The 26249-nt window shown below is 37.8% G+C and overlaps 1 protein-coding gene and 1 pseudogene across 3 annotated transcripts; both read right to left on the bottom strand.

Moving 5' to 3' along the window:
- Positions 1–4577: 4577 nt before the first annotated feature.
- On the bottom strand, positions 4578–9681 carry LOC126591930 (uncharacterized). 3 transcript variants are annotated; one of them, XM_050257646.1, is made up of 14 exons: positions 9452–9681; positions 9265–9352; positions 8438–8511; positions 8152–8327; positions 7530–7573; positions 6895–7385; positions 6672–6756; positions 6450–6537; positions 6048–6232; positions 5765–5897; positions 5523–5659; positions 5335–5409; positions 4953–5060; positions 4578–4861 (listed from the first exon to the last, which is right to left on the bottom strand). In XM_050257646.1, the coding sequence occupies exons 4-14, from the start codon at positions 8297–8299 to the stop codon at positions 4772–4774; spliced, it is 1584 nt and encodes a 527-aa protein (XP_050113603.1). In that variant the 5' UTR covers positions 8300–8327; positions 8438–8511; positions 9265–9352; positions 9452–9681; the 3' UTR covers positions 4578–4771. The 3 variants fall into 3 exon arrangements, with proteins under 3 accessions (XP_050113603.1, XP_050113601.1, XP_050113604.1); XM_050257644.1 differs by having other exon boundaries at positions 6895–7573; positions 9452–9680; XM_050257647.1 differs by lacking the exons at positions 7530–7573; positions 8438–8511; positions 9265–9352; positions 9452–9681 and having other exon boundaries at positions 8152–8289.
- Positions 9682–20220: 10539 nt separating this feature from the next.
- Positions 20221–24025, bottom strand: LOC126592794 (uncharacterized; annotated as a pseudogene).
- Between the last annotated feature and the right edge of the window lie 2224 nt (positions 24026–26249).

A 26249-nucleotide genomic window follows, 5' to 3' on the forward strand; every position in this document is an offset into this window, starting at 1 on the left:
AACCTTTTCCGTACTCCTCATTTTCCTCCTTTTGATACTCAGTCTTCCCAGCCTTTAATTTATTCAATCTCTCTCTCATCTTTTCTCTCTCTTTACATAGAGACCTCTGGTTCTTCTTCATCTGCTTTTGCTTGGCTCGTATGCCGTCATATTGTCCTCTTCATCTCGTTTAATGCTGTCGTTGGCTTCCATATCTCTTAGATTTCTCATGGTTTTTCAATCTACTTGGACTCATGGACTTGCAGCTACTCTGATTGAATCGCCAGGATATGCTCCAATCGATCACCGGATGCATTCTTGAAGACTCTGGAATCGGTTAGGGTTTCTTTACTGTTTAAGTTTTTTCGAGTTGTTGCTATTGCTGCTACTGCTTAATTTTTAAGCACTTTCGTTAGTGATATTATTTTGGCTGTAAATATTGTCAGATTTTGTGCATCTTGTGCCGTTTGATTTCCTCCTGTGATATTGTTTTGTGTGATTCTTGGAGGAAGAAGATGAGGAGGAGGATTTGCCTTCTGTTTTCGTTCCAAATTTTTGCAAAAAGAGGAAACAAGAGACAAGGGAAACCAAAATCATATAAAAAGAAAGAAAATAAATACCTTTTATTTCAATTCACCCACCATTTTTATTGTGGGGGATTTTATTTTTATTTGTTAATTATACTGAAATTAAGAAGAATAAAAAGAATTTAGCTTTGAGGAGAAGAAGGAGGAGGAGGAAGAGATGCGGCTTCCTTGTTCTTTGTTGGTTTGTTGCCATTCGATGGGAATACCTGATCGTTCACTACTAGATCTAATAGACAAAGTCAAGTCTTGGATTTATGGGGGATCAAGCGTTTTGCGGGTGTTGTGAAAGTACAAATTACAGACCTTGTTCTTATACATTGGATAGTATAAAGACGAGGAATAAGAAGATGCACACGTCAAAGTACAATATTACCCATGTATTAACAGATAGTTAACGGAAAAATCACTTTTGGAGTAAATTTGTTAACGGAGTACACCACAGGGGTATATATCCGAATTTTTTTAGTACATAGGCTATCTTCCGAATACCTTATGACCATAGAGATCATTTATCCGATTTGGCCTTTTTTTTATAAAATTTTGTAAGCCCTAGTGATTTTTGTACAAACTTTTTTCTCAATTTTGAATAATTCATGTAATTAATATAATCATGATCAGACGGTCATAATAATTCATGTGAATATCTTTATTAATTAATGAAACCCTCTGTGTCACATCCCGGTTCGGGGCGGATCACTTCACGGGCCTGTTCTACCACCGTAGCACGATATTGTCCACTTTGGGCTTACTATTCCCATCCCTACCTAGCACGAGGCCTTTTGAGAGCTCACTAGCTTCGAGTTCTATAGGAACTCCGAAGTTAAGCGAGAAGGAGGCCAGAGCACTCCCATAATGGGTGACCCACTGGGAAGTTGCTCGTGAGTTCTCAAAAACAAAACAGTCAAAAACAGAATATGGATGCATCAATATAACAGGTGACATAAGGAATCAACCAGAGACCCTGCAGTTGGTCATGTACGGTTAATTCTATAGCTCAATATCCAATCCAACCGGAGTCACCACGGTGACCTGTACGGCGCTACTCTGCACATAAGTCGGAACTACATGAAGTAGTCTGTACGACAAGAATGGTGTAATAATAAGCTCTAGTGCTTCTCTCATCAATCATCTGTGCACATAATCTAAGGTCACCTACCAGTCGGAATCACCTCTAGTGGTCTGTACGACTAGCATGTCGGAACCCTCTCATGGTCTGTACGACATGCACCTACTTGGATCCAAGGTGAGCGTGCGGTGCGGGTGAGTAATATAAGCACTAACACCAGGGGTGCAGGTTATGAGCTCTCAACACAATTCACATCATCAATGATTCACATGAATAACATAAAACTCACATGATACTCACATGTGCGTCCACATCACCAATTCACACACACACACACACACACACACACACACACATATATATATATATATATATATGTATCATTATCAATTCATAAATCTCATAATATGCATGCATGGCATACTTTCTGGTTTTGATAAAGATTGATGATTTGAGATATTTGAAGGTATATGCTATTATGTTATTTTATGGGAAAGTATACAGGTTTTATAGTGAGGGGTTAGAAATGTTTTAAATGAAATGTTTTCGAAAAACTTTGTTTTACTGACCCACTCAACTTTGTTTTGCGCCCCTCCAGGTTCTAAATAGCAGAGCTTTGGTGGCCACGAGGAATCCAACGGTGTTCTGATAGAATTCACAAAAGTAGGACTCACCCTCGGGTGTTTCATCTTAGTAATTGTATTTTTAAAGCTTCCGAACTGTGTAAATGGTTACGTCACACTCACGTGACGGCCAGCATGCCCTCATTCGAGGTGGGGTATGTCATCTGTATCAATCAAAAGAGGGTGAAAATATTATTTAGTCTTCTATCACACAAAAAAAAAATGATGGGCAATAATTTAATTTTACAGGTCCAAATTTTATTGTTTTTTTTATTGAAACTCACCTACAGGTGATGTTAAAATATCTCCAATATTAAAAAATAAAATAAAAAACCAAAAACAAAAACCTTCCACTTCCCGCACATTCTCTCTATCTCCATCTCTCCTTCTCATTTTCTAAAAAATATGTTCATACACACAAAGTGTGTAGGCAAATGTTAGTATATATTTAATACAACCAACATCTAACCAAGGAAATAATAATTGTAAGTATTGTAGTCAAATCCTTTTATTTATGTTTGTTAATTTTTCTTTCACTACTTCAATCCAAATTCTATAGAACAGTGAAAATGATTCTTTCTACTCAATCATTTTATTTTTTTATGCACACTCGATTTAAAATTATCCCTTGATTTTTCTATTTTATGTCATCCAGAAGTCATATGTAAGCATGAGTCTAAGCTTGCATACTGCATAGGAAGTAAAATTGTGTGCGAAAATCACTTTGAAAAAATAAATGTATAAAAGCTAATGCGGTACGAAAATCAATAAAATACAACACATAAGTAATTCAACAATATATTACAAATTTTAAATAAATTAAAGGGTTTTTTTGTTTGTCATAAATTAGGTAAGAAGCTTGAATCTCAAAGGGGTACAACTTTTCCATTGCATCCATGCAAATTTGCAATCATGAACAACTTGTACATACGTAGAATAGACGCCGTATGTACGTACAAACGTACGTACACCATCCATACACGAATTGAATGAAAAACTTAAACATTTGAGCTTTCAATGTCTTCAAACCGATCAAAGTGTTTCAAATGGTACGTACAATCTCGAGACATTTCTTCTTGAACCAACGGTATCCTTTCTTCAAAGACCTCTTGACCTTCCCCTCGGCATCATACAACTTATACCTAGCCACTCGCCCTCTTCTCTTAATCTCCGGATCGTTCCACCACAATTTCAACGACTTCGTCGACGACGATCTCTCTTTCCTCGCCTTCTTCCCCCCGACCCGCACTTGAAGATCGCTGCATTGTCGTATTTTCATGGGGGGATTCGGATCCCATGACGGATGAAAATGTGACCTCCCCGCGTACATTGTTTGGTTTTCGCTTAACCTCCTCACGTTCACCGTCTCTAGGTTGTTCCGGTAATCAGCAGTTACATACGAGCGGTATCGAATCTCCTCCATCATCTCTCTCTCCCTCTCTGAAAAGATTTCTCTTTGAATCTTTTCTCGAGAGAGAGAGGGAGAGGGAGAGGGAGATAGCTCAGAAACTACGAGACAACCGGTTAATTATGTGCATTATTAGGATTTTATTTTTGCCTTCTTAAATATTCAAGGGTGGTTAAGATGGCTGAACTTCCGGTTGGATTTTTGTTGGCCAACCTAAGTAAATTTAGATGGTTGAACGTTATTACTGTCCTGCCCCTGGAGAGTAATATTGATTTGTTATATTAAACAAGATTAGTGATACAAATAGTTTACACACCCCACTTCCTTCACATTTCAAATCCCAATCGGTCGAAAAATCGTTGCTTTGTTTAGGGTTGTTTATGAGAAATTCTTTGGTCCAGCGAGAAGACCACGTCACCCCTGCGGTTCCGCATACAATGAGGAGAGCAACTTAGATGGATGGGTACACCGCTACGGTAGTGTCTCAGTCTAGTAATATAATGTCACATATTAATTTGATTCCACATAATATTGTGTCGTTTGAGTAAAACGTCACTATAGTAGTATACCCATTCCATCCAAATTCTTCTCCGCACTATGAGATGAGATCATCATATAAGCGAGGGAGACCCAAATACTTGGAAGGTCTCAGCTATGTGAAAATGGATGACCTGGTCCACTTGCCGGACTCAAGAATTTCTTATTGTTGGGAGGATGTGCACAAGGAAAGTGATTTTTTGGGCACCTCTTTTCTCACTTACACATCTATGTTTATCTCTAACTTTTGAATTGAATAAATTAAAAAAATAAAAATAAAAGGACGTAACTAAACAAAAGCGTGCAGAGTGAGAAAAATGCAGTACGAAAATCATAGTCGTGCACAATTGCACAGAAGATGGACCCAAGGAACCATATTTGGCCTATCAATTTTGAATTTTCTGGTCGAAGGCAAAGCAAATGAGTCCCTTAGCATATTACACAGTAGAAGAGATTAAATTTTGAAAACATTTAGACCATCATCTATGATTAAACACCATCTCATTTGACCAAATGGATAAATTTACAGGTGATTACAACCTAATCCAACGACAGGGAAAACGCGACGGGGCTAACTAAGTTGCTGTTCTTCCAGTGTCTCAGCTTCTGATGAACCCTTTCGACTCCCCTTCTTCGCCTTCTTGTTATCCATGTGGGAAACCTGTACATTAATACAACATATAGATGGTTTAAAGGAGAAATGTTCATGCATGAGTACAATCAATCGGATAAGTTTTTGTATCTGCACTTACGATGCAGGATTTCCACTCGAGTTTTCCTCCCTCGGCAGTCTGGGAATGATTGCGAACGTGGCGAAATATTTGAATCAGCACAGCTGCATCAAGAGCTGCATACTCCAGCTGCACAAGAATATGGCACTATTTTATTTGAACTAAACAAGTGGATGTGTGGCTCAACCAATAAATCGTGTCAGATCCTAAAACTTCAACGACGACTGAGTAATTTACTGACTCAAAATTACCATACGACACTTTCCAGGGTCGGATTTCTTTAGGCATAGTTAACTTCTAGTTTCACTCAACAATGGAAGGAGGACCTTAACTGTGCTCCGAAAGCAATTTTATAACTCATTGGAGTTATACGTAGTTAAAGTTCAAAATGTACAAAAACTACCTGATTGGGCGTCAAAGGTCGTTGCTCCCAATTGCTATTCCTTCTTGTCTTGTTCAAACCTACTCCCAGTATTTTCTGATGCAGTACGCGCAAAGTAAATTGCACGTAATGAGCATTAGAATGCAAAAAGATAGATCAACAGAGACAAAGAAAAGAATGTGGTATGTTCAATTTCGTGCTTCTGTTACCTTTGCAAGCCCAGAGAGACCGCCGCTAGGTTCTTTGAAAACATTCTGGACGTCCAGTAACATTTCGTAGTGTTTGAAACACTCTAACTCTCCATACGAATGAGCCAACTGCTTCATATCACACTGAAAATTATAGCCTACAAGCAGCATAATTCACAGCCATGCTTAATTTCCAGTTTATTTCATGTATGCACATGGTAAAGAAAGCTCTAATTCACCTATTGTATTACAATTTCTCATACCGAGTTTCAGAATCCTAGGAGATTGCAGAATGCGAGTTAAGCAGTCATCCAGGACATCAGGAGCGTCAGCGAATAACTTGATCAAGTCCACGACGAAAACTTTTTTTTCAGAAGCAATTTGCATGATGGAAACCTGAAACGTGGAGAAAACACTTGAACAAAACAAAGCATGTGGACTATGAGATTATTTTTACGAACAAGTATTTGGAAATATGAGAAGCCAAAAGGTAAAAATAGAAAATTGAAGTCTAGCAAAGAATGAAAATCAATATGACCTAATTACCTTGCTCGGTTTGCTGCCTTTTACGTAGTTCGGTTTCCATTCGCAATCAAGACCCACAACTTTGCATCCCTCAAAGTGAGAGGTAGCATTATGCAAGGCATCAGCTTCATCAACCCAAACAACACCCTCTATAACCAACTGATTGAGATGCAAATAGCGATTTTCGAGAAGACTTGCCTTGGGTACTATATAAAAGATTAAACAAAATTATATAAAATCTATAACTTTGAATTGCGATCTTCATACGTTGTCCTTAATTACTAGAAAAACCAAAACTGCTAGTTGTGCTAAAGAAGGGTTGCCAAGGTTGACAGCTTCACTGCACTAACTCCAGAAAAATAGTTCCATATGGATAAATGAAAAGCATGATGACACAACGGTTTAAGGAACATTAGTTATAACCTTTTCCATTCAAGAAACCTTCAAGCGAGTATCGATCACATAGCTCATCAACCTTCTCTGAGTAACCAGCTTCCATTGCTAAGTAAACCTTCGAAATAAAGAAAAAGTAGAGTCACGTATCACTATAATCGTAAAGCTAAGAATGCAACCAAGCATACATTCACACATGAAAGCATACGTATATGGATTTCGGAAATATGATCTATTCCAAAAGCTACATACCAAATATTCAAGAAGTTGCCTATTACTGTTTGTCCTTGCTTCTGCAACTTCCCAGCTACCTTTTTCTGCTAGTTTCTTTAAAGTGCTGAAAGTTTATGATTAACTCTTCTTATTTTAAGAAAATAAGTATTCAAGACTAACAAATAGAATTCATTGAAGGAAAAAGAAAAGGAAAAAAGAAATTAATTTGATACCACGCAGAAATATGAATATAAAAAATTACCTCTCTTTGTACTTATGATAAACATCAGGAAATTCATGTCGGAGATTGTTTTTTTGTATAATGTCATAAGCATTTTTTAGCATGTTTCTGCCGAAGTACTCCCGGATAAGAATACACAACATTGGCTTTCCCATGAATGTTGCCCACTTTTCTGCTGCTTTCAATTGACTGCTTTCTATCATACGAAGGAGAAACGATTGGCCAGACTGGCGGATAGAGAAGTGCTCTAATAAAGTAACCGCGGTCATATATGATTGAGACTCTATCAGTCCAAATATATATTGCTCAACAAACGCTTTTGCATTGTCAAATCTGCAATTATTCTTTGCATTCAGGCACATTACTTTATCAATGTTTACCAACTGAACACCATAAACTTCAAGTATCTTCTCAATTATCCTCCCCTCATGGTTGACAGAGCCCCCAACAATATCGAGAAATAACTGGGCAGCGATGTCTTTTGCTTCCATAGAGTCCCCCGAGCATGTTTCCTTTTTTAGGAAATGGAGAAGACCAGATATAATCAAATGACTGAACCCTTCACAGTATAAATCAAATATAGGCAAAACATAGAGGCACTGAATAACAAAAGTAGCTGGTCCAGGTTGGGGATCATTGCGTAGTACTAGATAAACCTGGTCTTGAAGAGCTCGGAACTTCTTAGTTGCCTTACATGTGCCTATTACATGTTTCAATTGGAAACAAACAAGCAGAAAAGAAACATTACTTCCAAAGTACATGCAGAAAAGCTGAGAAAATAAGATCTTTTACCCAAACTCTGTTCAATTTGCAACCGAAAAAATGTAGCATAGAGTACAAGTAAACTTCTGTGGGATTGGACTGCAGCATATGTTAAAAATTCATCCTGGATCTCTAAAGGTAATCTAAACACAGGACAGAAGTATTTCATCACTCATGAGGGTCGAGTGCCTTTCAAAATATTAGATCGTAAGAGTGAACAGTTGGTTCTATCAACACTAGGACAGGTTCTATCTTGCCCGTGTATGGAAATGACTTGGGGCATAAGCTTTGTTAAACGGTTAGGTGACAGAAAATACGCAGCAGGATTTTGAAGAACGGTTTAATATACTACTTGAAGGATTAATTTGAGGAAAAATTAGTGACTGAGTCATTGACCACAATGTGGTACACCACTAACATGAAAGGCACATCAACAGGCTAGGATCAAGTTCCTCGTCACAACATAATCATGCTTAAAGACGGTGAAATTAGTGATCGAGAGCAAAATACTCCTACCATGGAAATAGCACTCTTTCAAGAGGTATACGAATACCAACGGAGTAATATGCGTCAGGTCAGAAAAAGCATGCTTGCAAATAGTTGATGTCTGATTAACTTTGCCTTGCTTGTTGTTATGTCTGTCAACTCTTTCCTCCAACCCCATGCCGGAATGAAGTGATGCTTCTCAGAAACTGAACCAAAATTAGTTTGAAATAGTAAGTGAATTACTGAACGCGTATCACATTCGACGCTACTTGATTCAATAGATACATTCTAAGCAAAGGGAGACCCAACAACTTACTCTCTTTGTCTCTTATAAATCATTCAGTTGCAAGTAACAAAACCGGTGCTACCTAAGGAATCAATACTCGAACGCTGTGATGAAATAACAGCCAGATGGTTAATACACAAACTCAGTTAAGGAAGAACAATTTGCACATATCAACTAGGAAGTTCAATTCAGTTTCCATTTACAAAAAAAGGGGTTAATGAAAGACTTCAAAAAAATGAATACTTTACACAGAAGGAAGCAATCTTACATATGTATACAAAAAATTACTACAAATGCATCACCATGAGAGAGTATGAGGCACAAATAGTCGAAGAAAATGCACAAAAAATACTCGAAATTAGTCAAATAAACAACAATTAAATGGAACAACAACAACAAAAAAGTCTTATCCCACTAACTGAGGTCGGCTGTATGAATCCTAAAACGTCACTGCTGAGTTTTGCGTCAAGTTTTATGTTAGCTAATTAAATGGAACAACATTAAGAAAAAAATTATAACAAACTGCAGCTGAACTATCATTAAACATTCACAAAAACATTTACATATAAAATCACAAACATATGAACACACAAATATGACGCATAATTTAATTTTACATATACAAAAATCACATAAACATGTCACAAACATTAAGCATTGACCATATATAGGAAGAAAAATCTCAAAAACAACAGATATACAAACTATTTTAATCAGCTCAAACTCAAACGTTTAGTTTTCTAACAACACAAGAAGAAAAACATACGAGAAAAACATAAAAAAAAAACAAACACTCGGAATTTTCTTTTGTTTTCTTCAATTTTCTCAGCAACCAAACAGTGCCTGGAGAAGCTTACCCGTTATTTCTCTCTGCAAACTCTGCCGCGGAGCTTCCTTGTTTTACCTCCCAAAATGTGTTTATATATATATAGAATGGAAAACTTGCTGCACAAAATTAAATATATAAATAAAGGGGTAAAATATTTTAAAAGAAAAAAGAAAATGGAAAATCAGAAGGCACTGATACAGTACGGGATGGCCCACCGGATTTGTTTCCCGAAAATGGCAAGAAAAATGCTTTCCATTTTACTGTGGAGTCGCTAACGGATCTTTTCTCTCTCTAAAAGGCGGGTGAGCTGCTTAAATGCACCGAACAAAGCTTGGCTGCCGAGAAATCAGCCGCAGCTTCTGTTCCTCATCAATAACGATGAATACGTGTTCAAATAATTAAATTTTTAATACAAATTAAAAATATGTCCATCTGTTATTGGTGAGGAGCGAGAATTGCGGCTGATTTTTTCAGCAGCCAAATTCTGTCCAAATGCATCGGCTGCGTCGGTGGGCACTGCCCTCCTTTGCAAGGAATGACACGAGATCAGAACCAAGGGCATTTTAGAGTTTTGGGATTGTTATCTAAGACCCCACTACTCCGCCTAGCGTAAAATCATCTGGTTCTTACTTTTGATTTTCAAAACGGTTCGAGTTGGACCCGATTGGTGTAAACACGAGTCTAAAATTGGTTGTTTTAGCACTTGTCATTTTATTAATGGTCCACAATGAAGCTTATGATCCATAAAGAGAATTCTCAATGTTTTTATCTATTTTTGGTTGGTCAACGCTTGGCGACCGTAAAATCTAATTTAGAATCACGACTATATTTGTAAATGTTCTTAACGACGTGAGCAACAAATCATTTTTGCACTTATCAAACAAATGTTTTTGATGGGGTTGTATGAAAGGGCTTGGAGTTGCGTGGGACTACATCCTTGCTTGTATTATAAAGTGGGGGTTGGACTTGAGCATGGATATTGGATCGTGCATGATACAGGTGCTGGGCAACTGGATAAGATTGACTTCCAAATAAACTTCAATTATTAGCAAACTACAAATATAAAATCCAAGAAAATAAAACATTATAACATAAATAAGTCGATATATTTGGCTAATCATGATATTGGTTTTTAAGACTCCAAATAATTACTTTTATGTGCATTAAAACACAAATTACAAGTGTATTAGATTTGGAATCTTTTGCCGGTACTGGATTGTTTTAGTAGTTATGATTGACATAGAAGCTCTGTTAACGCTCAAACTGGGGAATAAACAAAAACCAGTATGATGATGTAAAATTATATTTTGAAAAGGATTTAGGTGGTTAAGTGATCTAATATATTTGATGTGGATTATAAGAGCATTATTTTTCCCTCGGCAGCTTATAAGGGTATTTAGCCCATTTATATAAGCCCTGAGTTAGCCACAAAAGTCCTAAGCTCTTACACGAGTGCATCGCTCGTTAGAGAGTGGTTCAAAAGCACTTTATGCAAGCGCTAGGTCTGACAATATTTATGTCCCTTCATAGACTTTTGTTCTTGTCAGTGACCAACACGTAGCTTTGAGATGGTTGTGGATGCAAACTTCCGCATTCTTTTTCTTGGACAAAATTGCACCTACAAAACAATTAACACCTTAGGTTAAGGCCAAGAGCCTTACGCGCGCCCACGATGAATGGGGGGCTTTGGCCGAAGAACCTTCAATGCCAAAGTTAGAATTTAGAGAGAAAATTATTTGGAAAGTTTTTAGGAGTTTTGCAAGAGTGTGGACCTCCTTTTTAGAAAAAAATAGGGTCATATATATAGGGAATGGAGGTGGCCGGCCCTTAGAGGTTTTTTGTGTGAAAATGGGTGATTTAATTGGTGATTAATGGATTAATTAGGAATTAATCCATTAATTAGCTAATTAATCTCCATTTATATGGAATAATTTGTAGGTTATGAAGTAATTATCTAAGATGAGGATGGATGAGATAATTTGGAATTTGTTACCTTTTTTGGACACTATTGGCTTGATTAAAGAATAATTGTCCACTGCTCGCGCGTAGGACAATCGGTGTGTCTCAGGGGTAACTTTGTCATTTTCACCAAAAATTCACGTGTCGCCTTGTGATTATTTTTGGCTCCACAAATGCCCCCACACCTGTTGGGCTGCTCATAAGAAATGGCAGCAGGTGTAGAGATCTTCTTGCTCTAGGAAACTTATGACTGCTTCTTATTTTGATGTAGATTCCCTCTTTAATATGAAATTAAATCATTCTAGGAAAGGGAAATAAATTTCTTTCAAAGCCTATTTAAGTCCACCTTAAGTGGGTTGTTAAATCAACTTTGGAGAGCGATTTATTCTACTCTACAAGAGAGATAAAGCTTAGAAAATGTTTGTTCCCCCTTCCTTAACAATCTTCTACACTTGCCCATGCAAAAGATCGTCTTTCGTTGTTTACTTCGTCTTCTCCGCGCCGCACCGATGTAAGAAAAACTTAATTCTCCTTGTCTTCTTCTTGGGAGGCGCTGCCACAGGGCAGCCGTCGAGGTGGTGTGGCATGTCGGCAGGCAGGGGCTAGAAGTTAGCTTGGCATGGGCCATTGTTTATGCTACTCGACTTGATTGAAGCCAAGGATTGGCTCGGCATGGGCCAATGAAGTGGCGTGGCATAGGCAACGGTTTGGGTTGCTTGCCAAAAATGAGGAAACTGCTTAAGTTTGATTTCTCAGTTGTCGTAGATAGAGTAGTCAAGGATAAAGCTGCCAAGATCGGAGCTGCTGAAGATGAAGTGTCGGATGAGTGAACTGTTAAGTGTAAAAGTGGTTGCTGCCCCCTGACCATTTGCTGCCTAGTTGATCTTCAAGCATTCGATCTTTTAAGCTATGTCGCCTTCTCGCACTGGAGAGCTTACCCAGATAGGTGTCGGCGAATTAATTTACCCTCTCGCACTTGAAAGCAATTAGTTTACCCTCTCGCACTGGAGAGCAATTAGTTTACCCTCTCGCACTAGAGAGCAATTAGTTTATCATCTCGTACTGGAGAGTAAACCCATATGGGTGTCGGAGAATTGGTTTACCTTATCGAACTGGAGAGCAATTGGTTTATCCTTTCGCACTGGAGAGCAGACCCATACATGTGTTGGGAAATTGGTTTACCCTATCGCACTGAAGAGCATACCTACACAGGTGTCGGGAAATTGGTTTACCCTCTCGCACTGGAGAGCAATTAGTTTATCCTCTCGCACTGGAGAACAATTAGTTTATCATCTCGCAATGGAGAGCAGACCCATATGGGTGTCGGGGAATTGGTTTACCCTCCCGCACTTAAGAGCATGGAAGTCGTTGTCATGTGTGCAGCTGAGGAAAACTTGACTGCTGGGGCAACCGAAATAATCCTTAGCCTACGAGGTCATGTTTGGCGATATGCTTTAGACTTCAAACTGCTTATGGACCTCGCGTAAGGGTGTAAGCGCAGTGAGTTGCTCCCAGAATTATTGTGCCATCAACATGTGTTTCGTCGTGTGCCTTTTTTAGGCTTGGTTGGCACAAGCCACATGGCAAGATCGGCATGGTTGGGAGTCATGGTTCAAGATTGGCACAGTTATGAGCCATGGTGATAGATCAATGGCTGTCGGGAGCCGTGGTGCAAGCAGACGTGGTTGTGAAATCAGAGATGAGGCTGACTTGGGCTAGGTTGTGTGCAGTAAGAGGAATTGTCTGGAGTGTTGAGAACAAGGTCGGCCCCGGTTCTTGGTAGTCAGGCTAGTGTGTACTTTTGGTACTCGTATGCCCCCAGCGTGCCATTAGGCTGAGCTGCTGCATTTGTTGGAACAGAAGAAGTCTTTATATCCGGCAATCTATGTGGGGTAGTCCTGTCTGCTCGATCTTTTCATTGAAAGATGACTCGCTTATGTTGGTCATGTTTCATCGAAGCGCCTTATCAATAGCTTCGTTGCGCGGGAAATCGCGCAATCGCTCGATCAGGAGTATTTATACTTCTTCATGAATTTACCTTTGATGAGGTGGCAGAGCCCTCAGTCGTGACTTGCTGGTCTAGGCTGTTCTTCCATGTGTTCGGCTCGTCTACGCCGCGGCTGCGGTCGATATGGTATGTTTCTAGCAGAAGAGCGAGTAACTCGCAAGCTGCTGGTTGAACTTGAGTCGGATTGAGTGATTGCTTATCTTCGTAAGCTGTGATGCCTACTCCGATGTGAGGTGGATGATGTTCTTTGCGGGCCTTGCCAAGAATAAACATTTTGCCTAGAATGTTGCTCATGTTGATTATCGAAATATGGCCCTAACCGTGAGTGTATGTTTGTCTGTGGGCCTAAGTGAGAGTGCACGCTCCTCCACGCGCTAAGACAAGAGTATACGCTATCTCGGGGGTCCAGTCGGGAATGTACTCCGTTAGAATGCTCAATTCGTGACTAGTCAAGTGGCTGCTTGCCGAGACGCTGGTGGAGAGGTTCGTCTACCCTTGTCCTTCTTCAGGACACCTCGTCTGGGGCACGTTGGATCCTGGTGCGTTGCAAGAGTTGATTCGCCAAGGTTGTTTGTTGTGCAAGAGCGCTCGTCAACTCTATGACTTGTCGAGACAAGTGTTGTTTGCCATTTGGATTATAAGAGCTTGGAAAGAATATGTCTCATTGAGCAGTGGAAGTGTGGTAAGCTCTGGGCGTGAGATTTGAATTGGGAAATGTCAAATCCGCGGAGAAACATGGTGAAAATGCCTCTGCTCGATGGTTGGTCCGGAAATTTGGAGTCGGGACGGTTGAACTAATCTTTGACCGATTTAGGCTTATTGGAAGGCCACGGAAGCAGGCTGGGCCTCGGGAGTGGGCTACTCGGCTGGAGCAGGCTGGGCCACGAGAGTGGCTACTCGGCGGGAGCATGCTGGGCCGCAAGAGTGGGCTGCTCGATGCGTGATGCATGTGAGTGCGAGGCTTGGGCTCGCGTTGGGCTTGCTTTGGTGGCACGGCACAGGTCGTGGAAGTGGTGACACCATGGACCTCGCCATGGGTGGCTATCGTGTGGTGGAAACTCGTGATGGTGGTGCCGTTCCACTTATTGTCACATTTAGCCTCGTGGATTGCCGTGGTCTCATTCTTTGGATATTGGAATTTTCACTCGTGGAATTTTCTAAATTTCTAGCCATTGTATTATTCTTTTATGTTTTATCAAAGAATCTTTGCAAATAAAAAATTCTAATAATAAGAAAGTACGAAAAAATACAAGTAGAATAGAAAATAGAGAAAAACCTTTTTTTATGCGAGAGTCTTTTATGAGTGTGGATTTCTTCTCTCAATGAAAGCACCAATTTGTGGATGCAAATTTTCGCCTTCTTCTTCTTGGATAAAATTGCACCTACAAAACAATTAATACCTTAGGTCAAGGCCAATAGCCTCACACGCCCACGATGAATGGGGGGAAGGTTTTGGCCGAAAAACCTCCGATGCCAAAGTTAGAATTTAGAAATAAAAGTATTTGGGGAGTTTTTGGGAGTTTTGCAAGAGTGTGGACCTCCTTTTTAGAAAAAAATAGGGTCATATATATATAGGGAATGGAGGTGGCCGGCCCTTAGAGGTTTTTTGTGTGAAAATGGGTGATTTAATTGGTGATTAATAGATTAATTAGGAATTAATCCATTAATTAGCCAATTAATCTCCATTTATATGGAATAATTTGTAGGTTATAAAGTAATTACCTAAGATGAGGATGGATGAGATAATTTGGAATTGGTTACCTTTTTTGGACACTCTTAGCTTGATTAAAGAATGATTGTCCACTGCTCGTGTGTAGGACAACCGGTATGTCTCAGGGGTAGCTTTGTCCTTTTTACCAAAAATCCACATGTCGCCTTGTGATTATTTTTGGCTCCACAATGGCGATTGTATAAACATGTCCCTAAAGCTCTGTGCCAGAAAGTTGTCAGGTTTGCCAACTAAATTGAGTGGTTGGAAAGTACTTAAATTCTACACTCGTCTTTTCTTGTCTGTAAACAATCCAGGGCTATGAGTGGTCGTTTGATGGCAGTTGTCTTTCATTCTCATAGTGGCGCTCTGTCACGGGATATCTTGGGCTGGCTTGCAAGCCCAATGTCTTGATCTTCTTATCCTTTAGCGAGCTCTCTCCAACCCCATCTATTCGGCCTAAAAAAAAAAAAAAAAAAAATATATATATATATATATATATATATATATATAAGAATCTTTATGTTTGTAAAAAAATTGTAAGTGGTAGATTACTTCGGTAATTAGAGTTTTTCTATTCAACCCATTATGTTTCGAGTTAACCTTCCCTATTTTCTTTAGTGTAGAATATTGTTTGTAACAAAAATTTTATTATTATTTTATTTAGAAAAATGCTTATAAAAAAATATCTTACTAGCTTGAGTCTCTGCTTGATTATAAGAGATTTTGAGTTTGACTCACATGAAAGTAAAAATTACATATATTTGTCTTGTTTTTAATACTAAATCAAACCTTTTTGTGGTTGTTTTAGTCGACATACTGATCTAACATTATTCATTACTTAAACGAACGTACTTTTATAGTCTAATATACACTAGATATACATAATGACGCAAACGAGCATGTCACATCATGTTTTTTTTTTTTGTACATCGATATTTTTACACTAAGTGAAAGGAGAGTTTGGTTAAGCCACACAATGAGCAACTTAATTTGATATTAAATTCATCATCTACCAAATTAAAACCGTTCACTTTTAAGTGAAAATGAATATTATCATACCGTAATACTAAATGTCATCGTCGTCATATAATCTGAACTCAGCAACATGTGAGCTGCCTCCATGTACCAAAGTTAACATCTTGACTTGATAAACACACCTTGTTAGATTAAGTAAAAGTGATGATACGAAAACTCTATTAAAAAGTCTGGCATCCCAGTTTGCACGACGGTTCATTGCATCGTGCCATCGTCTGCGCTTTCACCTAATTTATTGGGAACGTGACCTTAGGCCTTTAGTGACAATTCTGGAAATTCAGTTTCACGGTTATGCGTCGCAGTCTGCAGAAAACAAACAACAATAAAAAAGAAGTCACACACTTATTTTTCGCGTTTTCGTTTTGACGGTATTATCTACGCACTCATTTTTAAGTTTCACACATCTTTTAATTTTTAATTATCGAATAGAATGATTTGCAGTGGAATAAATTATCTCTACTAATAAATAAAGCATTATTTGTCAACAAAAAGATGATAAAAAGACAAATTAATCTTCTATCACAAAAAAAAAAGAAGCAATAATGTTATTTCACATGTTCAAATTTTACTATTTTTTATTAAAGCTTCACCTACTGATAATGTTAAAATACCTCTAATATAAAAATTAAAAAACCAAGAAAACATAAAACATAAAACAAAAAACCTCCCACTGCCAATGTTCTCTCTCCCTCACTCCTTATTTTCTTAAAAAAAATATGTAGACAAATGCTCGTATAAATTGATAAAAGCAAGTAAAAAGTATTAAATAAGTGTGGATAACACCACCTCTTTCCGCATTGGGACGTTGCCCTGAAATATCTGAAGCCAAAAGCTGACACGTGTACTGAGGGCAAGAGCTATGCTATATAGGGTTGATGGACCATACTTGACCAGTTGACACGTCAAGTACAGTGTACACGTACCAATGCAAGGCTGTATAAAACAAGTGGAAAATACAACGAACCCATAAAAACCCTAGTGACGGATCCTCAAAATATCCTTTTTCAAAACGGGACAAAGTTCGCATGCTACTTTGCCTAGTTGTTCGTAGTTTCATATTTTGTTTTACGATAACGTTAGAGAGATTATTTTTGTAGATAAAATTTATAAATTAAATAATGTGTCATCGATATAAATGATCACGTTTATTAATGTTTAAGTAACCTAATTATTATTTTTTATGTCATTTAGTTTACAAAATTTTATCTATAAATTTAGTTTCCTAAGCATTACCCTTTGTTTTATTATTTTTTAGGCATTTTATCAAATATCTCAGTTACATAACAGTCACACTTAAGATCAAACGTCAAAAGATAGAAAACTGCACGATTTCATGTGTAGGAATAGCCAGGATGAGACAATTGCCTAAGAAAATGTTGGTATAGGCGACTAGTATTGTCACGCAAGCTCGATTTGAGTTAGTCGTCCACGAGTGTATGACTCTTAATTGTTGATGCATTGTGAGATCAATATCCATCTTTATCCACTTATGTATGACGACTATCTTAAGTATTTGTTCATCTTAGTTTTTTGTAATTGAACTCGCTTCTCACTTATTTTCTATTAGAATTTTAACTAAAAGGAGTCAAGAGGAATAAGTACAAGATTACAACATTAATCTAATACCTTAACTCAGTGGTTGAGGACAACTTCTAGGCCCGTATTCCACGTGACATATTCTTGGTTTGATTCCTAGCGCTGGTGAATCATACGCTGAAATGCCTCTGTGAGTCTTTTCGACTAAAAAAATATGAATTGTCGTGACGAAGCTACTAGCTGGTCGCCTTTTAAAAATGAAACAACCTTCTTATTATCTTTAATTATGCTATAATTGATCAAGTTGGTGGTTGACAAAGATATGTGTTATCCACGTCGTGCATGACTACAAGACATGCAATATCGATGAGTTCTGCACAATTATACGAGACATATATAGGTGTCATTTACCAAACTTTTCACTTGTAGTCAATAGGAAAATGATGAGATTTATGAATGTTTTACATAAAGAAAACAAAGGGCGGAGCTGAGATGACCTAACCAATTGGTGGTGGAGGTTTGGATTTGATGCATGATGTTAATTCTTACTGCACAAATCTAAACATTTTGTTAAGCTGTCTATTCCATTTTACTGTACTTATATCTAGCGAGCCCTAGTTCATGTTGTCATGCACCACCTTAGTCACTGTCATTTCGAGATTTTTTCCAGATCTCGCAGTTTAAACCTGATGGATTGAGTAATTTAGACTACTCATTTTAAATTTTACGATCCTTATTTGTCAATCTCATTGACACACTTTACATAAACTAAGGGTTTAAATTTCTCTCTCTCCCTCTCTTGAATAGTCCAAATTACTCGTTAGTTAGCTCCAAACTATGAGATTTGGGCTATGAACCTATAAATGTTAATTTCAAAACAAACAAACAACAACAACAACAAAGTCTTTTCCTACTAAGTGGGGTCGGCTATATGAATACTATAACGTCATTGCGTTTGGTTCTAATATTAGAACAAAATAATTAAAAATTTTGCCGTTTATTTTTAATCCGTGACAAGACAAATGGCCCTAGAAGATATGCTAAGGATGTCATGTATAGTGATGAACCCTACGACTTTCTACTTGTTACTGCTCAATGTGCATTGTAAATTGTATCATGATTGGAGATTGGAAAACAAAATTAGTTCCACCATAGCTTAAGGACAAGGATGCAACTTGGATGGTTGTAATCCGATCAAATATCTTCGACTTATGTTGGATTGGAGAAAGAGCATAATTTACCCATTAATTGAGCTTGAGCTCAGACTAAATTGAAGTCAGTTCATCAAAAAAACTTGTCCTATCACCGATTGTAAGATTTTGTACGGTTCAGAGCTCGGTTGAAGTATTTTAATTTGAGATTTACTCCCAACTTGACTCCTTACGCACATAGGCGAAACTTACTTTTAAGAGCTTATGGGTAAAACTTGCCTCTAAAGTTGTGCTGAATGATGTCTTCTGCCCACGGTAGCAACATTGACCTTGTACTAATTTCCTCCTACAAATCGCCCACTTTGTGGACTTTGTTGTAGAAGTCGTTTGGAAATACTTTTAAATGCCTGAAAATATTTTTAGGGTACATATTTTTGGAATAAATTTTTAGTAAAAATGTAAGTAAATCCTGAAAAAACACTTAAAGTGCTTCCTGGAATAAGCACTCAAAGTGTTTATTGGAATAAGCACAAAACTGGTGCTTATTGCAAAAAGCACTCCAAGTACATTTGGAATCCAAAATCATTTTCTCTAAAAACGCTTTCAATCATTTTAAAAGCATTTCCAAAGTGAGCATTTTGTTACTAATTGTTAAAAGTCCACGGATAGAATAATACATACCCCTCCACGTCACCCAATATATGTAACGTTTTTCATGTGTGAGACTCACATAATGCCACACATTGGACACTAGGTTCAACACATGAATAGTCTGCTTTGAATCTTTGATATTATATTAAAAAGTGAGCATTTGTTCAAAAATCAATTAGCAATAAGAGGAAGAGATCCATAATCATAAACACTTTTAGGCAAGACCTTCCTTTCTCGACGTGAAATTCATGCTCTCAACCAAAAAGGTATTCGAAACTTTTACACCATTCCAAGAGATTCCAAGAGATTGTTATATTTTCGAACGTGCGATAATGAATCCTACCACTCACCAACATTTGCGGAAGAGATAGGCCTCACATTATGTCGTGGACTTAGCTTGAAAGGTACCCAATGTCTATCCATGGATTCCTGTCACAAATTGGGTTTGGGTGGGTTGGGTTCAGATCCTTTTCAGATCTCACAGTCCATAGCCCATGGATAGAGAAATTTGGACCGTCCAATAAATGGAGAAAGATTCGGACCCTTGATTTGTGTAAAGTAAAAGTGGGAAGGGTTAACAAGGGCCGTAGGATTTAGAATGAGTGGTTCGGATTTCTCGGTTCGTCGACTTCAGATCGCAAGATCCTTTGATTTGTGTAAGATAGAAGTGGGTAGGGCTAACAAGGACATAGGATTTAAAATGAGTGGTTCGGATTTCTCGATCCGTCAGCTTCAAATTGCTAGATCCAGAAAGGATCTCGATTCGGGTATGTTCCTATTAATTGCTATTCACTTCACTATTCAATAATGATTGGCCTTTGGAACCACACAACGGACACTTTACATTTTAAGACATTGCCCATCTGGGCCTAGTTGCCTATGATAAATTCTGTCATGGAAACCAAAAACGACAGCGTTTAGTAATTGTGAAGATGAAGCAAACAACAGAACCTCTTCATACATAAACATCTGAAATGGCCTCTAGATCATCCACACCACTCTCATACTAGGCTGCCACTCATTGGAGTCGCATTGTGAAGATTAAGGAAACAACAGAAAACCGAAAAACCGAATCATGAGATTGCTTAAGAAAATAAATTTTAATGAGGGAGTATGGTAAACCCGACTCATTGTATTTCGCATCCTTGTGAATTGGCAGAAGCTGAAGAATACGATTCAAGAGTTTCATTAGAACGGCGTCAGTTGGTTACCTCCCAATTCACGGGTTTCATGATCGAGTATGGTTGCCTCCCAATTCTCCGGCAAGTGCTCTATTTCAGACTTTCAATAGAAGCCGCGTCAGTTGGCAAAATGAATCTCTATCGACACAAGTTCAGGCCACGAGCTCTGTGTCAATGGTTCGTAAGGGATATCCTTCCACTTGCGCAATGTGACTGTCCTTTGGCCTTCCATGGCTTCAACGCCTGTACTCCATTAAAAGTGCGATCTACTATCAGATTACTAATATTGTAAGGCTTGTACTGTTTATGCCACTAATCAAATATAAAACTGCACATCAAAACGAATAAACGGCTCTATGATCTAGAGAGACGGTATGGACCTTGAATAGGCCGAACTTAAGGAGTATATAAACTTTCTCAGGACATCACGAAACACCATTTCTGCCGATATATTTCTCTCTCGGATCATTCTGAAGCACTTGAAGGAACGACAATGTACAATTCTTCTTGGAATGCCTGAAGCCAACAAAAAAAAGTCCATATTTGTTATGAAAATATTGCATGTGTTAAGCATGCCGCCAACATTCGTCCTGAGCCAGGATTTGAGAACTTTTCAAATTCAGAGAAACCCTAGAATTAAAAAGGGGCAATCCTGAGCCCTCACCCAAACGAGTATTTTACAGAAAGCAGAAGACTTTGGCTTCTATGGGACCAGCTGAACATGAGGGACCCCTTTCATTCCGATTTGAAAATTTTAATATAAACGGGAAGATTAAGAAAATTACCATTTTAAAGTGCGCAAACTCTTGCCTTAGTTCATCTCCAATATCCTCAGCTAGAGTCTGGACAATGCCAGGTGGATAATTTTGATCTTTTACGCTACTGCATGTCTGAAAAGAATCCCAAGTTCAATGCCACAGTTAGCCAAACTCAAGAAAAAAAATTGCTTTAGTTAATCACATTAAGCAGCACTCAAGGTTTAAGTTAATCGATAAGCCATAAGATGAAATCTTTGGTATCACGTCTTATACCTCTGCAGTGTCTGCACATTCTGTGGTAATGAAAAGCATACAGACCAAGCAGGTGTATGTGATAATTAAAATGCATTGCTATGTTGACGTCCATACCACTACGATATTTTCACCAGTCTAATGGTGTGCTTAACTGCAGAATCTAAGATGAAAGTTCAAAGTTCTGCTTCACACCATCAATTGAAAACCAAGGCCTTCTTTACTCATTCATACAAATACAAATATATATTGATAATTTTCTTTAAAAGAACAACACATATACTACAGCAAAGTTAATAGTACAGGATATGTTCGACTCCTGTGTAGTTTTACAAAAACATTCTATAAATGCAAAGAAAAAAACCTCCAATTTTATTCGAAAAAAGTTCAATTGAAAACCAGATTGGAGATTACCATTCTAAAACCTTCTTGAGAATGCGAGATCTCCATATGTTGGAAACCTATGAGTCAATGTTGTTGTAGTGCAGCAGATGTACAGATAATTGCACATAAAAAGGTCGTACCCAGTGCACAAGGCTCCTGCTTTACGCAAGGTCTGGGAGAGGTGAGAAAGAACGCAAAAATAAACATAAAAGCACAAATAATTGTATATATTCAGACAAAATGCTACCTGTTCTGGAAACTCCTTGAAGGATACATGGTCAAAGTTTGGTAAGTTCTTCCTGTGGTGTTTTGCAAGTAGTGCTATCAGCTGCAGATTCATAAATTGATCATCACTGTAGAATACAGAGTATGCACCAAGACATAGCACACAAATAAACACTTGACATACCTTGACGTCCTCAGTACTATAACCATGAAGATGATTGCCCTTCTACACAAACGATTTAGCTCATCAAGATTAAGATCAATAAGTGAACTTGAAGTTTTATTTTCAATGCACAGTAAATGAATTAGGAAGAGGGAAAATCATTACCGTTATGATAGAACAAGAATGCTTATGGTAACCCTTTTTGCCGACGGAAATCCCAATATTGTGGAGCACACATGCAGCTTCAAGATATTCAAGATCCTTGGCATCAAGGGAGGCAGCAACTTGAATGTTACTAAGGTGATCAAATTTTCTCAAAGCTTCAAACGTTTCCTGCAAAAACATCTACTCAAAAACACTCAACGTCGCAATACAATTCTTCTCCATACCCAATTTAATGAAGAATATACAATAGAATACATAAATATGCCCAACATCACACTACATTTTGACTGATCCTTAAACTAAATTTAAGTTGGTATCAAGCATCAATAAATTATCCAGAACTAGTTTCTGTCTATCTCACAAAAGTAAGTTAGGAAACAAGATATTCAATTCAATTTGAATATACCTTTGCAATATCAACACACTATGCAGCAGCTCTCATCCTCTTCTTGCCATTAAACCTCATTGTAAGCCGCATGAGAGACGTCCATTTTCGATTGGCATTCAAATCATAACCCTCACTACCCTTTGCCAAACTCTCTGCAACAACCCCTTCTGCCAATGCATAACGAGAAACCTCCCATCTCCTCAATTCCAAGCACCTCAAATATCTCCTCCAACAGCACTGCCCCTGCAACCATAAACTCCGACCACCTTTTATAAAACTTCCCCTTCCTAACCCTCTCCGCCTCTCCTCCGCCGCACAAACTCCCCACAACACCCTTCACCTCTCCTCTGCTCAGCTTCCAATCCCTCTTGCCATCCCCAAAAGAAACCAAATTGCCCACCTACAGCAAATTGCTCACATTGCTATATCCGAAAAGGACCGCCTTCTCAACAGCTTTGATCGTACCGGAAGACCCCCACAACGACTTCAAAGCCGCAAGATTGAATCTTTTCAACCAACCCAGATTCCTGAATCACCAACCTGATCTGGTTCCTCATAATTTCAGCATTCCCTTCACTGGCCCCAAACTTTTGGGTTAAATTAACATGCCCCAGCTTCAACGAAGCCCCCAAAACGACATTCCTTCCTTTCCAATCACGAACTCAGTAGACCCACCTTCGATATCCACACCCAGCACCAATTTCTCATATATCGGCAGAAACTGCGCCATACCCAGATAAACCAGCCGAGCTTCCTCCTCACCGGGCAGCACATCGACCTCCAAACCCACCTCCTCCCTCACGCATTCCAAGAACTCAGCTTTGTTCACGGCTTCGCGCACGGCAGCGGTCGCGACGCAGCGGACTGGGGTTAGCTGATTTTGTAGGATTTCACGATTTTCTGAAACTTTTTTAGGGATTCGAGAGCAAGGAGGTGGGAGTGGTGCGAGAGGGCAAAAGGGGTTGGTGTTGATGACGATGAGGTGGTGTCGCGGCCGAGAACCACCGGCTCTTTGAATTGGCCGATGGTGAAGAATATGCCGTCTGGGTATGCTCGGACTATGAGCAGCTTGAAGGAGTTGGTGCCCATGTCAATGGCTGCCAAGAGGATTGAAAGGGTCGCTGCGTCCGGCGTAGGAGAGGCCATTGCTGTTGGTAGCAATTGGTATCTGGGTTTTCAATTTGGTGGGAAAATTTGTACAGGTACGAACTGAGAAAAGCTTCTTCCTTTTTTATTTGTTTTGGTCTTAAACTCTATTTTTATGAAGCTCTTTTTTTGAAGTAATATTGAGACTAAATTGTAGCTATGGTCTCTTTATTTTAACTCGATTGGAATAATAGTTTTTTAACTAAAAATTCATTATCATTGGTCCCTCAACTCATCAAAATGTGCAGCTATAGTCCCTCAACTAAAAATTCATTACCATTGGTACTTCAACTTTAACTCAAGTGGAGAAATAGTTCCTTAACTTTAACCCGATTGTAGCAATGGTCCTTCTAACATAACTCGTTTTGACAAAAATTTTGACGTAGTTGACAAAAAGGACCATAATTACACACTTTGATGAGTTGAGGGACCCTAATTGTATAAATGGTCATTCCAATATAACTTATTTTGACAAAATTTTGATGAAATTGATGAAAATGACTATAGCTACACATTTTGATAAGTTGAAGGACCAATAGTAATGAATTTTTAGTTGAGGGATCATTGCTCCAATTTGATTAAAGTTGAGGGACTATTGCTACAATTTACTCTAATATTGAAGCTAGTGAATTTTTATTTTCTTCATGATTTGATATGTCTTCTGAGTTTTGGCTAACAACATTTGATTAATTTTGATAATTAAATGTTAAACCACAAAATAATCTTTAAGCTTGTTTCAAAGTGCTTTTATGACTCGTTTAGAAGTACTTTTAAAATGAAGGAAATTGCTTTTAGTGAAAATATTTTTGGGTTCTAAAAACACTTAAAGTGCTTCCTGCACGAAACACGTAACTGATGTTACAGGTATAAAATATCGATGATATCGGAAATATCGGTAGTCCAAAAACACGGAAATTTCAATGGAAATATCGGGATATTATCGACATCGATAAAAATTGAATAAAAACCACGGAAATTGTAAGAAAAATTAGAAATTTTTATTGAAACTTTGCAGGATGTTTATTTAGTCAATTATCTATTAGTTTGTCACAAAAAATTGGAAGGAAATGCATTGCATGATAGATATAACTGATTTAAGTTGATTATATAGCGAGCTGACAAACATTGTGAGTGTAGAAAATATGTAGTAATTAATGAAAGAAGTTTAAACACACCATAATCATTTATATATAATGAATTAGTACAATATTTTACACTTTATACATTGCATGATAAAATACATGAGTGACTTAGCAAGATCTAAAATATCGATGATATCGGAAATATCGGTAGGCCAAAAACATGGAAATTTCGATGGAAATATCGGGATATTATTGATATTTTAGACCATACAGGAAACACTTTTAAGTTTTAAGTGATTTTTTTAGGATTCACTTGCATTTTTGATCATGATTGGTTTTAAAAATAATTTTAAATGATTTCAATTATTTTAAAAGTACTTCCAAACGAGTTTTTAAAATGATTAAAAGAGCTTTTAGTGAAAATATTTTTAGAATCAATCCTTACTAAAAATGAAAGTGAATCTTGAAATAGCACGTGATCACTTCAAGTGATCATGTGCCTTATGAATTCAAAAACATTTCCTCTAAAAACATATTTAATCATTTTAAAAGTACTTATAAACAAACGTTTTTTAAAATTTTATTTATTTTGTGACAAACAATAACTACATTACTATAGTCTACTATGATGATAAAGAAAATTTGAATTTTAGTGTAAAAATGCTCATATTACTCTAACTAACTTGTTATATATGATTTTGCTTTTAGAATAATTTTTTTATATCATATAATATTTAAGTTTGTTAATTATAAATTTGATTATTCAAAAGTATCAAATCAGTAACATAACTTCTTGTGGTAAGGAGCATTAAAAAAGTGGATTAAAAAGTGGTTAGTCAAAATTGATGCTTTGCTTGCATCAGAACTCGAAATAGTACATAATTCCTGGGTCCAGGGACAACTTGGGGAAAGGTAAGGCCATCTCCAATCGATGGTTGGCTAGATGGCTCGTTTTAGCCTTATGGCCTTCCAAGATCCTCAAAGATATTAATATTTTAATGAACAGTACAATGTCATATTTGCCTCCGTCTCCAACCGAGGGCCAGATGACTCATTTTAACCCTGTCACAAAAAATCGTCTCAAACTGAGGGCCAAACATAGTTTATTATTTAAAAACTACAACTTAAATTCAAATCCAACGGCTAAGTGATGTCAGCTAACCGTTGAATTTGAATTTTTTTTTTTGCTATAAATAAGGTGGATATTGGGATATAATT

The sequence above is a fragment of the Malus sylvestris genome, chromosome 12, assembly GCF_916048215.2.
Source record: "Malus sylvestris chromosome 12, drMalSylv7.2, whole genome shotgun sequence".
NCBI classification, from domain to species: domain Eukaryota; kingdom Viridiplantae; phylum Streptophyta; class Magnoliopsida; order Rosales; family Rosaceae; genus Malus; species Malus sylvestris.